This window comes from Crassostrea angulata, chromosome 2 (assembly GCF_025612915.1).
Source record: "Crassostrea angulata isolate pt1a10 chromosome 2, ASM2561291v2, whole genome shotgun sequence".
Lineage (NCBI taxonomy): Eukaryota > Metazoa > Mollusca > Bivalvia > Ostreida > Ostreidae > Magallana > Magallana angulata.
The window spans coordinates 20,504,843-20,526,042 of NC_069112.1; the positions used below are offsets into that span (position 1 = coordinate 20,504,843).

Genomic DNA, 21,200 nt, shown 5'->3' on the forward strand with positions numbered 1-21,200 from the left:
CGATTGTTCAAATGTTTACTATTGCATCTGTTCAGCCGCAGGTAGGTTAAAGTCAAAGATTATTGCTAAACTCTAAGTAAAATTTTGGTGAAATAAATAATTATGGTCAGATGTAAATCATGTCAAAAGGGTCAGTCTTATGTTTTAAAGAAATAAGATGTGAGCAAAGCTCATTAATTCCATCACTGAAAGAGTTCCATATATGTTTACTTAATTGGATCTGCCTCATGGAAAATCCAAATTTCCACATGCGACCACTGTAAACTGTTTAATTGTTGTGTAACACATTGACAAGAGTATACTGTCAAGATCAAGCTGTTTTTCTTTAGAATGAACATATTTAAACAAAGAGAAATATTTGGCTATAGACTCACTTTCATTAACTCCTGCATGCTCGCCTGAAAAGAATTTATTTTAAAATGATTTAACCGTAAATTGAATTTTTACAAATAACTAGGTTGCTGCAGCCCTTGCTCAGTTTTCCTCTCTTCTAAATGGAGCGCGGGCCTCCTCAACAGACAGTTTCAGTGGAAGACAACGTCGCAGAAAACAGCACAGAAAATCTAGGTCTAATAAGGATGAAAGAACAAATAATAACCATGCAAACCAGGTAAGAAGGCAGGTTTAAGATAATCAATACAGAGAGAAGAGAGATAGAGAGAGAGACTGCCTCTGTATTACAAATTCAGTACTTTATTATGGTCAAAATCACAATAACTAAACAAATTGTTTACAACCCACTACATGTATGAAGATTAGGGCAGAAAAAATTGTGTTCTACATTTTTGATTTGCAATACTTTTGCACTGTAAGGATCACTAAAATATGTGTAATTATTTTAATTTTGATATAATAAAGCAAAATAATGCAAATAGAAATTTGTTCATAATTAAACAGAAGTATTTTAAGTTTTAACCCTGGTCCTGTTATGGCGCTGTGCCTTTATTTCATGGTGGTGACCAACCTTAACTCTAATTTTGCAGGTGGAACAGTTGATAAGTCTTTTGCACTTAGAAGATTTGCCCAAGAACTTGTCAGCCCTCGAGTTATGTCCCTTGACCTGCGGTCCTTCGACAGGAAGACTAGGGGTGGACAGCTATGTCTCCTCACCTACATTCTTTGAAAACAAATATGGTAAGATTTTAAAAACTAAGTTGTTATTCAGTGTTGTTGGCAACTTTGTTCTGCGAGTGTAGTGGGTTGACACTAGAAAACGTATCAAATAGTTCAGATACTCGCAAGTGGATATATTAATTTGTAGTTACTCAAAAACACAAATTAAGCATACCTGTCAACTCTCCCGATTTTTTCGGGAGTCTACCGATTTTGAACCCATTGTACCACTTGTCTACCGATATATTTTTTACCCCCAATTTCTACCGATTTTTAAGAAATCCGGAATTTTTACCGATTTCGCTTTGAATAATACCATATTTCCTGTGAAAGAGAAGATGGCAGTTCATTGTTTATCGGTAGAGATATGTTTATTGCCGCTGATAACAGGTAATCAACAAGGTGTCAACTGTGCTACCAGTGATTACTGGAATTGTAATTGCTTCCGATTCTCATTAGCAGAGTTTATTAACAGAGACAGGCATGCCAGATGTGGAAATTTTAGAAATACACATTGGAAAACTGACAACGGGATACCAGCTAGTGTCGAATAGACACTCTGCAGCAAAATATGACATATACTAATAAACGGCTTATAAATGGAAATAAGTTTTGGAAATATGGCATTCCTTATTATAATCACGTACGAAGTTTTTAAGCATGGAAAATACACCACTAAAGCCAAAAAGAAAAGATAAGTCTTAGTAAAACTGCTCAGTCTATGTGTTGTATCCCAAACAGCAAAGCAGATTGTAAGAGGGTGTAACTTCTACCTTGTGAGAAAAATACAGACAGAACAAAGAGCTTCCATGGACAATCAGACGCTATGTAGTCTTCTATGTGCTAAAATAAACTGTAAAGAGGAATGCTATCAAGTGAAACCTTCTAAGGACACTCTAAAACTAACTAAATCAGCAGCTTACAATTACAATAAAGAACATTTAAGTGTATCATTTGTTATTTCTTAGTTTTCAGTATAAACTAAAAGAACGCGCGATGACTTTTTACTATCAAAAAAGGTCGTCGCACGTTTTCTCCCCCAAAAAATATTTGGAATGTTGACAGGTATGATTAAGTAATGTGTATATGTTTAAAAAATTAATGTGTTTTTAAAGACTAAGAAAATAATGTATGAAGAAATCAATGCTTGCTGGAAAAAGGGACAATAGCCATACTGTAGTTATGTCAATATTTGTTGAATTCCCATTTTCGTGAAATTCATTATTAAGTTGATCTACGAAATAAAATGTGCATTGAAATACAGTTTTTAGTAAAGTACATGTATTGTACAGATAGGATCAGTGCATGGTCACAAATTTATGCATCGTTGGGATTCTGATATCAATTACCAAATTCATAACATCTAAAGAAGATTTGTTCCTGTGTGTATTATTAATCATTTTCATTAAAAGGTTTTGAGGATACAAGTTTTACAAGACCTGCACCAGTTGTTCTTTTGCCATGGTCATCAGAACCAAAACTCCTACTGCGAGGACATAATAATCTTTGTAAGATTTATTTACATATAATTTTTCTTTCTTTCTTTCTTTCTTTCTTTCTTTCTTTCTTTCTTTCTTTCTTTCTTTCTTTCTTTCTACATTAAACTATATTTTTTAACACTGAAGCTGACATGATTTTAAAAGAAAAATACTTCATAGGGTACACCCAGAATAGACATTTTTATATCAAGAGAGAAGGAGGTAGTAAATCTGGAGGTAGATACAATGACAGTGAGAGTTTAAAAGAGGTAAGTTCTACATTCAAATTTGCTAGCTCTCTAATCAAAATACTGTATACAGGGAAATATAGGCCTCCATTTTATATTCGCCCCTCGTTGCTAACAGGTAAATTTAGGACTGGGTGAATTCTGATGTCTTCAATTAATTTTCTTTAAACACAACTGTGTCTGTACAAATTCAAGACGGGGGGAAACTGTTTGCAAGTGTAGAGGGGCGAAAATAACCCTGTATACAGTAATTATCTTTCAGTACTATTACCGGTAAACACAATTATCAGCTCAAAGGATTCAGTTTAATGAAAATATTGTGTTAGTTTTTTGTCTGTTCTCCATGCTGTTCATTGTTTTGTAATTGTAATTCATATCATAAACAACATTTATATTTTTTTGATAGATTAAGAAGACTGTGGAAAATCAACAGCTTCTTCTGAAGGTCAGTCAGAAATTCTTTTATCTTAAAAGTTGAACTTTAATTTTGTTCAAACCCATGCTTGATCAAAAGAGAAGTTAGTTAGTCTACTTTTGAATACAGACAAACTTGTATTAAGCAGTCACCTGCGGGAGGCACCTTAACAGAGGTGACCTTTGAATAGACACTTGTCAATTTGCCAACATCAAATACCTTATTAAAACAATTATCACAATAAAACAATAATGTATCAAAATTATAGATAAAGAAATTGATTTAATGTTTTTTATTGTATCTATTGTATTTACAAATAAGTATAAATACATAACAATGCATTGTGCATGTAATTTTTTATATTTTACTAAATTATTGAAAAAAGTCATTACGTGGTAAAACCTTGTCGCTGACGTTTTCACAATTATAACACTATTTTCATGTGTACCGGTATATAGAAAACAAACACTTTTAATACAAATCAACTATTAAGTTTTTAACTGACCGTATCTGAACTCAAAATCATATCATTAAATCAAGCAATTTTCTCTTGCCTAGCCGCGGACATTTTTGACACCTGTTTCATTCATGTCTATAAAACAAACATTGTTAATACATGTTTAAACAATTCACTTGATTCCCATTCATATCTGATCTGCCAGTTATGTATTATAAATACATCTATTAATTTGGTTTCTCTCGCCTCAAGTGTATTATTGTTTTCATTTATTACCCGACATTCGGAAGTCATGTTTAAAATCCCCGGGTGTAAATCATGTGACCGGCCAAAATGGCGGTCTAATGCATGTCGACTGTACAGCTTCGGATCAAAATACAATGACTGCTGACTGCATTAGACAGGTGACCGCTCTTTAGAAGGCAATTATATAGGATTTTTCATCGGGAGGAAATAAAATGACCGCTTATGAAAGGTGACTGCTTAATAGGGGTGGCAGCTGCAGCAGTTTTGACTGTATTGACAATGAAGAGGTTTTTACCTTGTATATAATTTCATGTGTTGATAAATTGGTGTAATAAAGCACTGGTGAGAAATGGTTCTTAGCAAAAATTGCTAGTAATGAATTCTGGAACAGTTTTATAGCATGGTGTTGAATTAGCATGCAATTTTTGTAAAGAAAAATGTTCAAAATAAATTAACAGTGTCATTACAAAGTGTTTACCATAAATGTATTGTTTACAACAATCCCTGTTTAATTTATTGACAGGAACTGTTTAATCAGAACTCGCGCCAAGTCTCTCAGCAAAGCAAGCAAGTACTGAACAAGGCTCAGATACAGAGTCTGGAGGAGAAGTACCAGACTTTGACTGCCCAGGTCAAGACACTGAGTACCAACAAAAAGTCCAAGCTGAGTAACGTGATCCAGATCCTGAGCTACGCTGCGGCCATCATAGTGCTCACCATCATCATCACTAGGATGATGGGCTCCAGTAAGTTATCGAGCCTCCTTAATATATTTATGTGAGAGAGAGTGAGAGAGAGAGAGAGAGAGAGGAGAGAGAAAGAGAGAGACAGACAGAGAGACAGACAGAGGACAGAGAGAGAGACAGAGGACAGAGAGAGACAAGGAGACAGACAGAGGACAGAGAGAGAGACAGAGGACAGAGAGAGAGACAAGGAGACAGACAGAGGAGAGAGAGAGAGAGAGAGAGAGAGAGAGAGAGAGAGACTGTGGAATTACCAGAATCATGCATTGGGTATATTGAGCCTCCTTGATACGGAGAAAGAGAGAGAAAGAGATGATATTATATATGATCCACATTTGCTTTAATCAGCTGTTTTTTAATAACTTGACAGATCTGATGCCAAACAACAACAAGATGTTTACTGTGTTCACAAAGGACATGATCAAGGAAAAGTTCAATGATGTCCATGGAGTAAGTACATTCTTTTTGATGTTGAATGCTGTTAAAATCTTTTTTAAGGGAGGGTACTGATAAAATAGCTAAATAATCTTTGCAGATTTTAAAGTCTTAATACTATTTAATTTTGATTGAATTAAACTCTGTGTAAATAAATCAAAAGTTCAGCCCTTGAGAATGTTTATTCTTAAGATTTGATACAAAATGGTGAAATTGATAAATTAAGTACTCAGACACACAAATAAAGTATTTATAGCAATACCTCTGGATCTATGTAAAAAAAAAATAAACCATAAGGCCATTCTTAGAAAAGCGTTTGTTTGGAATTGTCGCCTGCAGGTTTGTAAACCCAGAAAGGAAGGAAGTTTAAATTAATTTTAAAATTAAATTAAAAATTGGTAAAAATAATAATATCCAAATAGGGAAAAAGTTCTTTATTTTTTGCTTATAGAATTTAATCAGTTGGGGTATTTTTTAATGAGGCGGGATGCAATCCCAAACAAATAATAATTTTATTTTGGCTCAAGATTACTCAAATTATCACTGTAACTGTTCCCATAGATGGATGAAGCCAAAGAAGACATGGTAGATGTTGTCAAGTTCCTGCAGAATCCAGAGGCATTCGAGCAAGTTGGAGCCAAGATCCCAAAAGGTTAGGAGAAGGTCATTGTAAATATAGAAAGGTCAAGGTCACAAACAGGTTAGATCAATGTAAATACCAGTATACATTCAAGTACATTCTAGGTCATGGTGATTGTAAAGCTAAAAGGAGACTACAAAGGGCTTGGTGATTTATATAAATGTTAATGCCATTGAATTGGATAGTGTCATAGTACATGTGATAGCTTATCTCAGATTCGTGCATTGGTCAACAAATTGTTTTGATATGTCTTCAAGATGTATTAGCTCTACACCTTAAGGCTGAACACCGCTCGTAAATAGGCACTGTCCGCCATATTTCTCTTTAATCACTGCTGTCCCTACAACCCTTATATAAGGGACAGACCTCTAAACAGTTCAAAGTACTTCGCTGTAGAGGTCTCACCTGACTGTGTGGACGTACATTTTGCCTCGCCGTGTTACCCGTTCGCGATGAAATTATCAAATTTTACACACTTTTTGAAGCCAGGAGAATACTAACATCAAATAAATTGGTCAATGCATTATTTACGAACAGAAAATAAACATTAGATAAGAAAAAAATGCATAAAATCTAAAGACCACGAAAGGAATACTACATGTCGGCCACGAGGTTCAGGTGTGCAATCGGGTGTAACGAAATCGAAGGGTTTATAAACCAGGTATCTGTGTGCCTATTTACGAGCGGTGTTCAGCTTTAAGTTAGACTCTTTCTAATGTTTTGAGGTCCTTCTATAAAATGTTACATCTTTATTTAAAAATTTGTTATGTGTTGTAGGAATCCTGTTGGAAGGTCCCCCTGGAGTTGGGAAAACCATGTTAGCCAGGGCTGTAGCAGGTAGACCTCAGATTGGTGTAAATTTGGTTAAAAAAGACAATTTCTTTTTTCAATAAGTAAAAGGGCAAAAGTTAATATTAAATCAAAATAAAATGAAATTAAAGATATTTTTTTTTCTAAACCTTTGCAAAAAAGAATTTATATGTGCTTGGCATGGGAATAACTTCCTGTGATATAGGCGTTAATACAATGATTTTATCATTCTGTTCTCAGGAGAAGCTGGGGTGCCATTTATTTCTGCTTCTGGCTCCGAATTTGATGAAATTTTCGTTGGAGTAGGTGCCAAGCGAGTGAGAGAACTTTTCAGTAAGTAGCATCATATAATACATTTCTGAATTAGCGAACTATCTTATTAATTTAATTACATCAATATTAGACTCATAAATCCATCATTTTGCTCAACAATTATGATAATCTTAATATTTACTTATATTACTATGAGGCTCATTCATACATCATTCTATTATTCCATCCATTAATTCATCCTCCCATGCAAATATCATTAATCTTATCCATCTGTCAATCAATTGAATATTCATTATGTAATTTACCCATCCATTATTCAATTTAATCACACATCCATTCACCCATAATTCCTGCTTCTATTCATTTCAACCAATTTGTCTAGCATTCCATCGATTATCCATCATTTCTTTTTTCCAGTTTATTCATTAATCCAGTGTTTTCAGTTTTTGTTTGGTATTCTCAATCAATAAGTTTCCTTTGTGACCCTCAGATACTGCTAGACATCTTGTGTTTGGTATTCTCAATCAATAAGTTTCCTTTGTGACCCTCAGATACTGCTAGACATCTTGTGTTTGGTATTCTCAATCAATAAGTTTCCTTTGTGACCCTCAGATACTGCTAGACATCTTGTGTTTGGTATTCTCAATCAATAAGTTTCCTTTGTGACCCTCAGATACTGCTAGACATCTTGTGTTTGGTATTCTCAATCAATAAGTTTCCTTTGTGACCCACAGATACTGCTAGACATCTTGCCCCCTGTATTGTATTCATCGATGAGATTGACAGTCTGGCCTCTAAGAGGTCGTACGGACCATACTCTCCCCCGGCCTCCAATCAAAGCATCAACCAGCTACTGACTGAGCTTGATGGGTAAGTACTACAGTCGGTTCAAGCATATCTTTTACAACATACACCATAGCATAGCATAGCATTGCAATCTCATAGCATAGCATTGAAATCTCATAGCATAGCATTGGAATATCATACCATAGCATACAATCTCATAGAATCGCATTCGTCATATCATACCATAGCATAGCATACGACATTGTTTTAACTCGGTTTTAAATGTTTTTAAATGTTTTTTATTTTAAAAAATAAGTGATTACATAATAGATTTGTGGTAAACTTTGGTTTCTTATTATTTAATTCGAAATGTGTGGAACTCTTCTGTGTATGGAGGCGTTTTTGTTCAAATCTCATTGCATACCATAGCATAGCATAGCATACCATATCATTAAGCCCTTCATTTCAATTTCTCATAGCATAGCATACAAATCTCATAGCATATCATACAAATCTCATAGCATATCATTAAAATCGCATACCATAGCATAGCATACATTTGTAAAAGATATGCATGAAATGACTGTATACATGTACATAAACAGTAGATTGGTTGGTACTTGTTTGTAAACAGTAGATTGGTAGATTGCCTCTAATTAACGTTGTGAGGTAAAGTCATTTTTTTGTCAGAATAAGGAATCTTTCAACTCATATGGGGAGATAAATTTTCTTTAAAAAATGAAATTTGTCTGTCAAAAGAAAACTTTATATTTAATGATACGTAATGCTAGCTTGCTGTAGCAGACAGGTTTTAGTGCCAATATTTATGAAATTGCTAAATAAATGTGGACTATTGATTTATCATTATAAGTTTTGAAATTTCTTCACAGGTTTCAGAAAACAAATGGAATCATTTTGATTGCTGCCACAAACAGAAAAGATGTTCTTGATCCGTAAGTCATCTAGAGTGCTTTAAACATGTAATAATGAATTAATGCTTACAGGGAAGTCATTTTCACCCCCCTGTGACTTGATAACATGTTTTAAATTTAACAGATATAATGAATTACGTTTATAAAGAAGCATAATTGCCCGTCCCTTGTACTTCGTTATAACTGTGTTTTACTGTACTTCACATCCTAAATAAACATCTGGTGTTATTAGAAACCTGTTTGATTTTCCTTTAAGGTATATATTTTGTATCAATATCTTTCTTTACAGTGCCATATTACGACCAGGACGCTTAGACTTACACATATCTGTAGACAAACCAGACTTACAGGGGCGAGAAAAAATATTCAAGCAATATCTAAGCAAAGTGAAGAGAGATTCAGGTAAGTAATATGTAAGGTACTTTACGTTATTAATTACTTATAAAGGTAGTGGCCTTTTTTGGATACTTAATCAAAAAGCTTAATTGTTAGTTCAGTAAAGTGCAACAAATAACATACCCATGAGCCCCTTTAAAATTTGACAGTTCATAAAAGTTATTTCTTTCTTCTCCCATGAATTAAATGAGGCTGGTTGGTCAATAAATTAACTATGATCTTGTTAAATTTCAGATATTATTATTTTAGCTTTAAACTATTATTTAGTAAAAATAAATACCCAAATCTAAATTTTGAATATTTTCCTGTATCTTTATATGGAACTCTTTTCTTAAAGGAGATTAATATATTCTAAAAATGGCCACTTTAATCAATGATTTGATTCTTTTTCAGATATCAACATTACCCATGCAGCTCTGAAGACTATTGGACTCACAGGTAGGGAACAGTTCTAATTTGGTGTATTTATAAAGTTCCATGTTTGGATGGAAATTTTGATGTAATGTTTTCTTAGACAACAATTTAGCATTTCTGCCTTATCTTCAGTATTTTAAAATGTTTTATGACAATTTGTAAGAATTGCTCTATTTTTAGACAAAAAATGAGGTTATTTTTATGTAATGTTTCATTGATTTAGAAATAGAAATTTCTAACTTTGAGAAATGGAAATATCTGAATAATGATCTGTTTTTGGGATGTTATAGAAATTACCTCAGAGGGACCATCAGTTTTTGGAGCGTTGAGGATCAATTTTTGAGTATCGTTTGATTCGTTTCATAATGTTCCATTTTACTGGATGTTTTAGGAGCAGACATCAGCACTGTTGTGAACCAGGCGGCCCTGAAAGCGGCCAATGAGGGAGCCGACTGTGTCAACATGGGACACATAGAGTACGCCATAGACAAACTCCTCATGGGTATGTTCTTCTCATGTATATGTAATAAGGTTAAACTCAACAATAACAGGCTCACCATCAATTACGCTTCACTACATCTTGCCACACACACTGGTAATTCGGGGTTTTTGAAAGGCCCGGAAAACCAACGTTTGTTTCTCATACCAAGAATTTTATTTGGAAAAATTATTTGAGCAGATACGTTTTAGTTTTTTAAGCTCTGCAAGTCATTGCAATCACTTGTATACCAACAGGAGCAGAGAAAAAGACTCGAACACCCGATGAGGAGGTGAACTGGACCACGGCCATTCATGAAGCCGGCCACACCATTATAGGGATGGAAACGCCCACCCTTCAGAAACATGTGTACAAAGTCACCATCAAAAGTCGCAACCAGAGCCTGGGACACGTAAGTTTAATACTTGTTTACAAGTTTCTTGTTTTTGTAGTTACACCAGGTATTCACAAAGGACAGAGTATGGGTGGTTCTCCAAACTTCAGTGTTTAACTTGCTAACGTTGACTGTCTCTTGTTACCAATATCAATTCAAGATACAATTGAATATGAGTGTATCCTCATTCCTTAGAATATAACTGGCTAACAATGTTTGTTTCTGTTTCAGACCTTGTATCCACACAAAACAGAGAACTAAAACTTTGTATCCCTGATCTTTAGTAACTGTTTATAACTTATTAATATATATGTTTCTTGTTTCTGCTATTTCAGACCCAGTATCTACACAAGACAGAACTGTATGACATGAGTAAGGCCCAGCTCCTGGCCGAGTTAGACGTGTGTATGGGAGGGAGAGTGGCGGAGGAGATAGTGTTCGGAACCAACAAAGTGACCACAGGTTGGTCTATTTACTTCTTAGACACAGCAAGCTTTGTACTAGGCTACAATTTACATGTGTATAACAAATCCTGAAGTACAGTTAAATGTTGATACCTCAAATATCATAGATATGTTCAAATGAGTTGGAATTCCCAACAAATGTGATCATTTCTTGACGTAATTTAATTCCATAAACATAATATACTTAATAAATAAGATAAGTGCCTTTAAAAAATCTCAGCCCTACAAACTTCTAGATAACAAAGTTTGAAACTCTTTAACATATAGTTGGTGTATTGTAGGACAAATAATGTTTGTCCTGTTTTTGAAACCATATACATTGTCAATAACAGGGACTGTTGTTCAATTACTTGTATGATAAAAATTAATTGTGTGTTTTTTAGGGGCGCACAGTGATTTAAAGAGAGCCACAAGCTTAGCCAAGGAGATGGTGATGAGTTACGGAATGGCCGACTCGGTAAGTTCACTGACAAAATGAGATCAGCTCTATTTCATGGACACTGCAGCATCAAAGGCCTGTTGATCATAGCAGGTGCATGCTATTTTGTAGTATATAGTGATAGAGAATTTTAGCAAGTGCTCACAATTGCCTGCTCTGCTAAATAGGCCCCAGGTGAAATGTTGCTGTTTTGTCCTTGATTAATTTATTTTTCCAAAATAATTCACTGTACTGTTTTATTCCTTTTTTGCAAATCTTGCAATAAAAACAAAATACCTGCATGCCTTATAAAAATGTCATTGACAAATTGTTTGCTACTAATTGAAACTAATTAAAATAATATCTACATTTTTGACATATTTCTCTCAATGGCGCTTTCAATTCAAAGAAATCAGAATGAATCATATGTCTAATAAGTTTACTGATAATATCAAAATTTCATTTAATCAACTTTAGCAATACGTGTACAATTGTGTTTGGTACTAGATTGACTGAAAGTATGAGTAATCTTTCTTGGAACAGTTGTAGGGGCTTGGCTTGAAAAATAATTATCATCCAGTAGATGATACATGTATCACCGTTTATAACAGGGTTCTGTTTTCTTCAGATTGGGGCGCGTGTATACAGTGAAAGTGACCTACAGACACTCAGTTCTCACATGAAGAAAGAAATTGATGACGAGATCAACAGAATTCTGGAGGTAAGGACCTTCTGATGCATAAAAATAAATAGATTTGTGAAGATATACTCACGCTCATTTGGCAGTAATAGGAAATGAAAAAAGAATGATTTTTCACTGTGGCAATTGATTGTTAATATTTCTCAACTATACATTCTTTTACTTTTGCTAAACACATTTTAGCTAGGGTTAAAAAAAACTAGCATTACAGTTTAAACGATTTTCTTCTTCCAATTGTTATGTCACAGTTTTAAAGTATTTAATGATTATTTTAAACATAATATAATTGTTTTAATGGCCTACCAATTTGTTTTCAAGTATTTATTTTTTCAATTTGCAGGAATCATACAACAGAACAAAAAAAGTGCTGATAAAGAATAAAGAAAAGGTGACAAAGCTAGCAGAAGGACTGATGAAGTACGAGACTCTGGACATGGAGGAAATCAAACTGATTGTCGAAGGAAAGGAAGTTGTAAGGACATGACCAATGCATTCTGGGATAGGATAAGAAGAAATATTTTTTAATACCTGGTGATGATGTCCTCTCACTGAAAGACATATGTGGGAGAATTTTTTTATTTTGGATGTTGCGATTCCTTGCAAAGACATTGAATGATATGGTTTGGGGGATTCACCCCATGCAGATCAAATTGCAAAGTTCATAGATATATTGACAATGGGACTTGCAAAAAAAAATGTTGTTAATTTGTTTTTTAAGTTAATGAAAATTAAGCGAATAATAAAATTATTTTCAAAATGAAGTCCTCGTTGAAATATAGCTACTAGTCAGTTGTGATGTAGTTGTGAAAATGTTTCCAAATATGTGTCTCGTTACATTTTCATTTTAATATGGGTGAATCATGTTTGATTATCTTTACAAGTGCACAAGTGTAGAGAAGTTTATGACTGGAAATAATGCTCTAGACTAAGTATGAAAATATTCAATATCTTTCATATTTTCAATTTCAAGGATTTGTCAATCTGCTAATTGTCTGTTTAAGAGAGGTCTAGCCACACTGGGATGCCAGTTTATCAAATTAAAAAAAAAAGTTTGATCAATTCAAGGATATTTCATCTTTTCGTTGATTTTTTTTAAAAGCATAATGGTTTACATTTTTGGTTTGAAATAAGACATAATTAGCCCATTCTTGGTTTGTGTAAATCTGTGTTTACTGTAAACTTTGAGTTATTTACTTCCAAACCATTATGATCATGGTTTAAATACATGTGAAACATGTAAACCAAACTTTTCATTTATAATGTAATACTGAAAGTTTTTAAAATTATTTTGTATTATCTGACATGCAAAGTAAATTCTTGGCCAAGGATAGATTTTCATCAATGTCAAATTTTCTTAAAATTCTAAATGTAAAGGAAAAAAAAGAAAAAAGGAAAAACAATTAAACATTTTAATTGTTGAATAGATTATGTAATATGTAAATTTATTAATGAACATATGTAATGTGGTAACATGCACATGTAGGTTTCCTCACATACAATCATATATCTTGCTTACTTTGATCATGGATTCTTCATAGTATAAATTAACATGTGGCTTTTTGTTACAGAATCATTTTAACTACTTGTTACTGTGCATGTATTGTTGGAAGAAATAAAGGAATTGAAAACCCAACTCTTCTGTGATTTGTTTACTTAGTTAAGAAATACATGTACTGTATACAGGGAAATATTCGCCCACATTTATTTTCGCTCTATTCATCGCCATGGTCAGGAGGAAAATATAAAATCTCAAATAAAACTCTTTTAGCACAAAATTTAATGTGGCTGGCAAATTCAAGATAGGGTGAAACTGTAAGTATAGAAGGGCGAAAATAACACTGAGCAAACATTACATATTCAGTATGTAAATACTGCTGTTTTATCAATATTTGCTGGTATACATTTTCGCGGTTTATGTGAATATTATAGTTTCAAGCCTTGAATACTTGTGTCCTGTTATCCTATTAATACAATATAATACATGCTTGATATAAGACATTGTATTTCAATAAACATATTTCGTTGTTCTATTCAGCAATGAAATCTAGTTTCAAACGAATAATTATGAAATCATAGAACATACTTGTTTTAAGTTCACCTGAGCTAAAAGCTTGAGTGAGCTTTTCTGATCTTTTTTATTACAGCGTCTGTCCGTCCGTCTGTCTGTGCGTAATTTTTTTTAATTTTCGACTTCTACAGAACCACTGAGCTGATTTCAACCAAACTTGGCACAAAGCATCCTTAGATAAAGGGGATTCATATCCATAGATATATATTGTCATTTTAAAGTCAGATGGCCTCATCTTCAACATCAAATATCAGAAAATTAAGAACTGTCTTCTATAAACTAGGTTCAAAAGTTCAAGAAGAGTATGTCGGTTTAGTTAGACCGGTTTACCCTTTTCGGTTTATAAATCGTACACTGCCCTGATCAAGTTTATTCTCGTATGAATAACATGCATATATTGGATGCATTGAGCACAAATAATTGGACTGGATATTAACACAAACAATCGGAAGTACAGCCATATTTACGTAAGGTGTGTATGAAACGAAACTTACAATGCGATATAAAATCAAAGTACTGTATTTTATTGTATGATAATGGCATTTCCTATCAGGCTATTTGCAAAAGATTCAAAGGATAACTGAAGATTTGAAAAAGATAAAATAAAAATCTGGTCAAAATACGTTATATAAAAACATGTAATATTATAAAATTATTTTAAATGTTTAATTGACAACTTGTGGAATCTTTAATATACGTTGACTCCATTTTCGTGATATTCTTGGGTTGTCCTCTCTCATGCAAGAGTTTTCTTTCTCGACAGAAACAAATTTAGACTTATCTTTCTAATCGAAACTGAAAACCGTGACTTAAATATAATTTTTTTCACAAATGTAATACAGCGGTGTATCACACCATATGTCATTCCATCTCCCATCGTTCGTTAAATGAATGCAGTTTTCACCATCTCGTCCGTTCGGTTCTCCGATGTACCAGTTAGTAAAGCTTATTAGCGAGTTCGTATGGTCCCATAAATATCCTCCCTCTGTGCTTCTGTCGTTACCCCCTGTCCATGCGGTGCAACTAAGGTAAATGTTGCTGTCACAACTGTCTGTCAAAGAAAGATACAACAGTTTCCATCATTGGTTCATTTAGGAATACTTACGTTTACAAGTATGTTTCTGTATACTGTGTATATACCTATAGAATAGCAAGGCAGTTTAATTTCTTTGTATTTCATCTTTCCTCATATGAACCTATAGCATAGTAAAAACGTTTATTGCTGTATATTTACATATGCAAATGTTATTCCTTATATAAGCCTATAAAATAGCAAAGACGTTCAATAATTTTTCTGAAATTTTTAATGACATCACAATGACTACTGCACTCGCTAATTGTTTATAACGTTTATACGTAATTAATAATTCTAGGCAGTTTGCTTTTCTCATAAGTAAATAAAGTTATGAACAGCAATGCTAAAAAGTTCACCGAGATATGAACTTGATTGGTAAATCATCTCTTTTGAAAAACCCTTCCGATTTCACAGGAATTGATCACGTGACTAACTAAGTTCCTATTCCAACTAACTTGATAACAGGATGTTCATTGCTTATTTCAGCTTTTTGAATTAGGAAATAAATAGCAATTTAAAAGGTTCACCGGGACATGAAGTCGGTTGGTCACATGATCGAATCCTGTGAAACCCGAAGGGCTTCTCAGTAGGTTTGATCACGTACCAACCAACTTCATATCCCTTTGAACTTTTTAATATTAATGTTTATTACTTATATTTACGTTTGAAAAGGACAAATCGTTCAGAATTATTAAAAATACCGAGATTTTATGTTTAAAATAATCCAAGCGAAAAGCGATAAGCGCGTGCTATGATCATTGTGACGTCACGAAAAAAATCATTTAAGAAATAAAGTTTTAAAACATCAATTTAAAAAGTTCACCGGGATATGAACTTGGTTGGTCACGTGATCAAATCCTGTGAAGCCCGAAGAGTAGTCAGGTTCCCGAGACCCCTCTGTTTTTATAATTGTACATTTGGACGATTTTTAATAAAAATACAATTACCTTTTTTTTTTTACCATAAAATTTCCAAGATAACTTCATTCACATATTGTCATTTTTCCTCTAAAAATTTCACAGGAACTAAAACAGTTTACGGAGAATGTTGACATCTTTTCTCCATTCGGAAGTCACTCGGAATACCTCGCATAATTTTTCATCGTTTTCATCCGACCTTAATTATAGCTGATGCAATGCAAAATCCCCGTGGACTTTCTATTTTTAGCCGTGTATTGAAACATGAAAATCCAGAGGGGACGATTCAAAAGAGAAATCTTGGGAATTTTTCATACTATTAAATGAACATCGTCTGAATTAAGAAGTATTTATACTTTTATAGATATCGAATAATTAAAGAAAATATTCGGCAAAAATGTTTTCGGACAGACTTTAACTGAGTTCTTACTTGAGTTCCAGCTGAAATCGGCTCTCGAGGTGTTTTTCCGAGCTTTGCCGAAAACGTCCGAAAAGTTGCTATAGGAACGTAATAGTTCAAAACTTTTCATCGATGACGCAATGCTAGGACGCAAGTGGGCTTTTTGCATAACCACACGAAATGAAACTCAAAAATATCAAGAATTTAATATTCAATTGAACTATTGATGAAAATTATGTAAACATTAATACGAAAGTCTTTGAATATGATCAAATTTTGATCACGTCTGACCGTATTTGATCACCTCATTATACACAAAGAATTTTTTCTTAATGATATAATTTATACACCTGTATAAATCCGTGCTGAACTATAACTGTTCATATAATGAAAGGTGGCCGATCCCGCAAATAGTGTCACTCATAAAATGAGTTGAGCAACGTCAATTTTAAAATAATATTAGAGGCAAACCACCCAACCCAAAAATGACGCAAACACGCAAAAAGTATGTATTCATTTAAAAATACATATAATCGTTTATAATAACCAAACTCACCGAATACAAATAGCCATCTACTACCCCCCCCCCCCCTCCATCTGCGAGATATCAAACAAATAACAATTACCTTTCATGAGAAATGAAGCAGCCAGCCAATCGGATTCCTCTTTACTGTTGATCTCCACAAGGTAAGAGCACAGCTTCTGACACTCCAACTGTTATAATATAATCATAAGTATTATTTTAGAATAAATTAAAAAAAAAATGAATATTACAAAAACTGAAAATTAATTTTCCACCTTATAACCAATGTGTACATCGTATTTATGTCTGTACTACATCTACATGTATAAACAGTGTTATTTTAAACAGAATCTCATAGGCCCAAGCTATACTGCTATAATTTTTTTTCTTTGCTCATGCAAGTTAAGAAATGCACATTAATTACATTAATGTGTTCGCTGATTTGCTTTAAATAAATATTAATAATAAAAAACAAACAAACAAACAAAAACCCAAAATACATAAAAAAACAACCTAAATTTAAAAAAAAACAAAACAAAAACCAACATTATTTTAATCAAACTTTTGTTTTAGTCCTCCTTTCCATATTACCTTGGCTTCTTCCCACGTGGCATTTTTTTCTACATGATAATAATAATGTCCCATGTACTCTATCCAGTTCAAATCTGTAATGAATTACCATTAACATCTAAATCTGCACTGATAAGCTGTACAACTTAAAGTTAATAAAGAACTGAACTGAAAATCAAAATTTAAATGTGTAACAACTTATATGGTAAGTATTAAACTTTTAATTCGGTATTTAATTACCATGGACACTAATTTAAAATTATAAATCGCTAATTAATTACCTTAGACATAAATCTAAACATCTCATTCGGAAAATAAAATCATACCGTAAACCAAAGTCAGTGAAGCTTTTGTCGGTCTTTTACAACATTCAGATTATTTTCATTAAGTTTTTTTTTGTTGAAAATCTAAATTTAAAAATTAATAATGTTAAGGAATGCATGATCGTATTAAGCAAAAAAAAACATTGATAATAAAACAAAACATGATCTTGCTAAATCTAAATCAAAGGCTCTCTTACTTAAATCAGTTTGTCTTTAACTAATTTTTAATCTAGAGTGAAAAATTGTCAGATGGCAGAATAATTTTTCATGTAACATAATTTCTACTGTTCTCGTTTTTAGCTATATGGAACGTGCGTCGTGAATAGACTTTTCACCTTACCGGAAACATTGATATAAAATCAATTTTAAAAAATGCGTTCCTTAAATCTGTGTCAGAAGGTAATTAAGTTGAATTCAGTTGAATAAAACCGCCGGCCAAATTACAGAACGAGTTTCGATGTAAATTCATTTCTTACCTTTCCGGAAACGGAGTAGTTGGTCATTTTTCGGACTCAAAAACTGATACGAGTAGCCTGGCTTGTTTACGCAATGGACTGCGTTGCACTGTTTGTTTGTTTTGTTGAATAGAAACTCTGTGCAATAGCTATCTTCTGTGCACAGCGTTCCGCATTGCAAAATACTGAAATCTGGATAAGGCACCGTTAATGGGTAGTTAGGCGCCTCGATGTCCACTACAGAGTAAGAAACACTTCTCTGCTTACAGAAAACTTCAAGAAATAGAGTGACGAAAACATAATGCCATGTTTGGAACATGTTTTCTTCTGCGTGTCCCTTTAACGTCTGTTTTTGAACAAGTCGTTGTGTGAATATTAAACTTAAAAAAACCCAACAAATTATCTCTATTTCATCATCAAATCCAATCAATACTTAAATGTGTCTCAATCGTGAACAGTATGAATGACTTTCAAATTAGGCAAATTAATATTTTAAAAGGGGTTTTGGTGAAAAATGAGTCTCTTTAAAACAACAATTGTATACAGCCTCTTTGGTTTGTTATTTTCTGCCCACGAAGTATTGTATTGTTGTATTGTATTGTCGGGTTGATAAATTATTTAGATGGCTCAGCTTAAAATATTTAATATGATATACAATGTATTGAAGGAATCAATCATTCTTTGCATTATTATGAGGTTTATTTGCGTGATCAAATCCAACAAAGCCCAAAGTATTGCAAATTTTGTTTTTGCTGGATTAAAAATCCCCTGTCATGCTGTCATCATGTCACGATTTATGCAACAATTACCCACGAATTGGTAAAAGTTAAAGCTGCTTGGTCCGATTTTATATCAAATTTTATGCACGTTTTTAAACGATGGCTATGCTTAGTATATGTATAATAATAGATATTGCAGTAGTTTTACCCGTCAATTATGCCAAATTACAATGAAGAAAAATGCGTACAAAATTTGCTAACAAAAGAAACGAAATTAAAAGGTACCGCGTTATTTCGCCTCATGTTAAATTTTACCCCTGACAACGAGGCGGGTATGGTTGTATTACGAATTTGACATCGCTTTAAATAAAGGTCGAAATGATCAGACAAATTACAAATAAACGTGTGTACGTTTTGTTCGCTAATATTTCCAAAGTCTGCTTTCATTACAATCGATGCATTATTAGCATGCGGGTTGAATAACCCCAATCATTCGGGGGAAGAAACCAAGCGGTTTCCTTTTCTAAACATTCCAGTGATGCATTTTGGTTTGTTTTTTTTCGTTTGCCCAAAGAGAAATTATTTTTGTTTACTTTGAATATTTCTGACTTTGAAAGGAGACTGATTCTGCTGGTGTTAATAGGAGAAAGTCCATAACTTTCTAAGATAAATGAGTTGTATGAAAAAAAATTTGATACTGTAATTACAAAAAAATCGGACCAAGCAGCTTTAAAAAATCGCCATTATTTGCCATGTCGGACTTGCAATAATTCTCAGACGGTACTTTTTCGAATCCAATACAACTTGACTACAATGTCCGCTCGACCATGTACGATGTTTGTGCGATAACAGGACGAATTGTGGTGATTCATGTACGAATTTCGACGATTAAGTAACGAACACTTTGAGATCTTCCTACGAGCAGATAAGATAGGAAACGATTTTTATACGATACGCTTACGAATGAGTACGAAACTGTACGATTGATACACGATATTTCCACGAATAGATACGCGTTTATATACAAATATGTAACTGCATGGTTTGTTAATTATAAAGTGATAATTATACAAATTAATAATTGCATTTTTGCGAAAAATACTTACCTGGAAATACTTTTTTAAATTTTATAACAAGACCATGCAGAGTAATATTCATATATATATATATATATATATATATATATATATATATATATATATATATATATAAACAAGTACATGTAGATGTAAAATTGTGGGTTAAGATTACCAACGAAAGCCACATTGTGATAATGTTTGCAACTGTGACTAAACTTGTTTTAATGATTTGCTGACGCTCGTTTATTTTTTTTTGTAGTTATAAACGAACAAGAAGATCGTTCGTGAGATTGTTATAGTTCATGAATGGTTTAATAATCATGAAAGCGGCAGCAGTAATGTGTGATTTATTCCATGAATAAGATTATCAATGAAAAACAAAAATCTTTTTTATAAGAATGAAATAATTACAAGTATATATAAAATTTCGAAAGACAACATTCTGTAAGTAACTTACATAGTTACTGGACGATGTATTTAGTGATCAAAAGAAGAATACTATTACAAAACACCGACTAGGCTCGTATTTTCGTACTAACTCGTAGTTCACTCGCACAACTCTTGTTTTGCAACCGCCCCCGATCGCCCGTTTTCGTATTGTATTCGCATCAATTCGAACTACATTCCCATTCACTCGAAGGACATTCGGGGGGATCTGAGAAACAATCGCATGAACTCAAAAATTACTCGGGGTCGATCGAAGAATATTCTTAGCAACGTAAGTACTACGAAGTTTCGCGAGTTTCCTAAGAATGTCGAAGATTAATTGCGACTGTATGCACAAGTGCAGAGCCCGAGTGTCGTGCAAAAGTCTACGAATATACTTAAATCAAAGTACTGGATATACTGATAGACGGAGGCATCATTTCGGAGGAAATTAAACTAATGACAATATATGTTTTTTAATCAAGAAAAAAACAGCGCGCTTACCGCTTATCATGTTAGATTATATTCGCAAAGCGGTTTAGTATTATGGCAATTTAAGGTCGCGAGGATATTTTTCAGGTTGACACCAGAGTTAGGTAAATAATATTAAAATGATTAGTGTTGTTCTCTTATTCAAACCTTATAAGTTTGTTACATTACTACTTAAAGGTGTTAATTATTTACCAAAAATGGAAGGAGGAAAATATTTTGCATCACAAAACAACATGGGAAACTGCACATGTTATTAAATGCATACAACTCGAATTACTCGAAAAATATTTATGTACACATTTCTTTTCTTGCA

At 33.2% G+C, this 21,200-nt stretch overlaps 2 protein-coding genes across 2 annotated transcripts; one reads left to right on the forward strand and one right to left on the reverse strand.

The window, feature by feature from the left end:
• The first annotated feature begins 11 nt into the window (after positions 1-11).
• Positions 12-13,473, forward strand: LOC128173997 (ATP-dependent zinc metalloprotease YME1L-like). Its single transcript, XM_052839647.1, has 21 exons — positions 12-41; positions 458-610; positions 984-1,134; positions 2,526-2,621; positions 2,772-2,860; positions 3,246-3,284; positions 4,481-4,703; positions 5,071-5,150; positions 5,697-5,787; positions 6,553-6,612; positions 6,826-6,918; positions 7,593-7,728; positions 8,535-8,597; positions 8,866-8,978; positions 9,366-9,410; positions 9,778-9,888; positions 10,122-10,276; positions 10,594-10,720; positions 11,106-11,179; positions 11,769-11,861; positions 12,181-13,473. The coding sequence occupies exons 1-21, from the start codon at positions 12-14 to the stop codon at positions 12,322-12,324; spliced, it is 2,166 nt and encodes a 721-aa protein (XP_052695607.1). The 3' UTR covers positions 12,325-13,473.
• Positions 13,474-14,289: 816 nt separating this feature from the next.
• LOC128173393 (perlucin-like protein) lies at positions 14,290-18,503 on the reverse strand. The gene is made up of 4 exons (XM_052839068.1): positions 18,193-18,503; positions 17,415-17,488; positions 16,927-17,014; positions 14,290-14,959 (listed from the first exon to the last, which is right to left on the reverse strand). Exons 1-4 carry the CDS (start codon positions 18,488-18,490, stop codon positions 14,718-14,720), a joined length of 702 nt encoding a protein of 233 aa, XP_052695028.1. The 5' UTR covers positions 18,491-18,503; the 3' UTR covers positions 14,290-14,717.
• Positions 18,504-21,200: the final 2,697 nt, after the last annotated feature.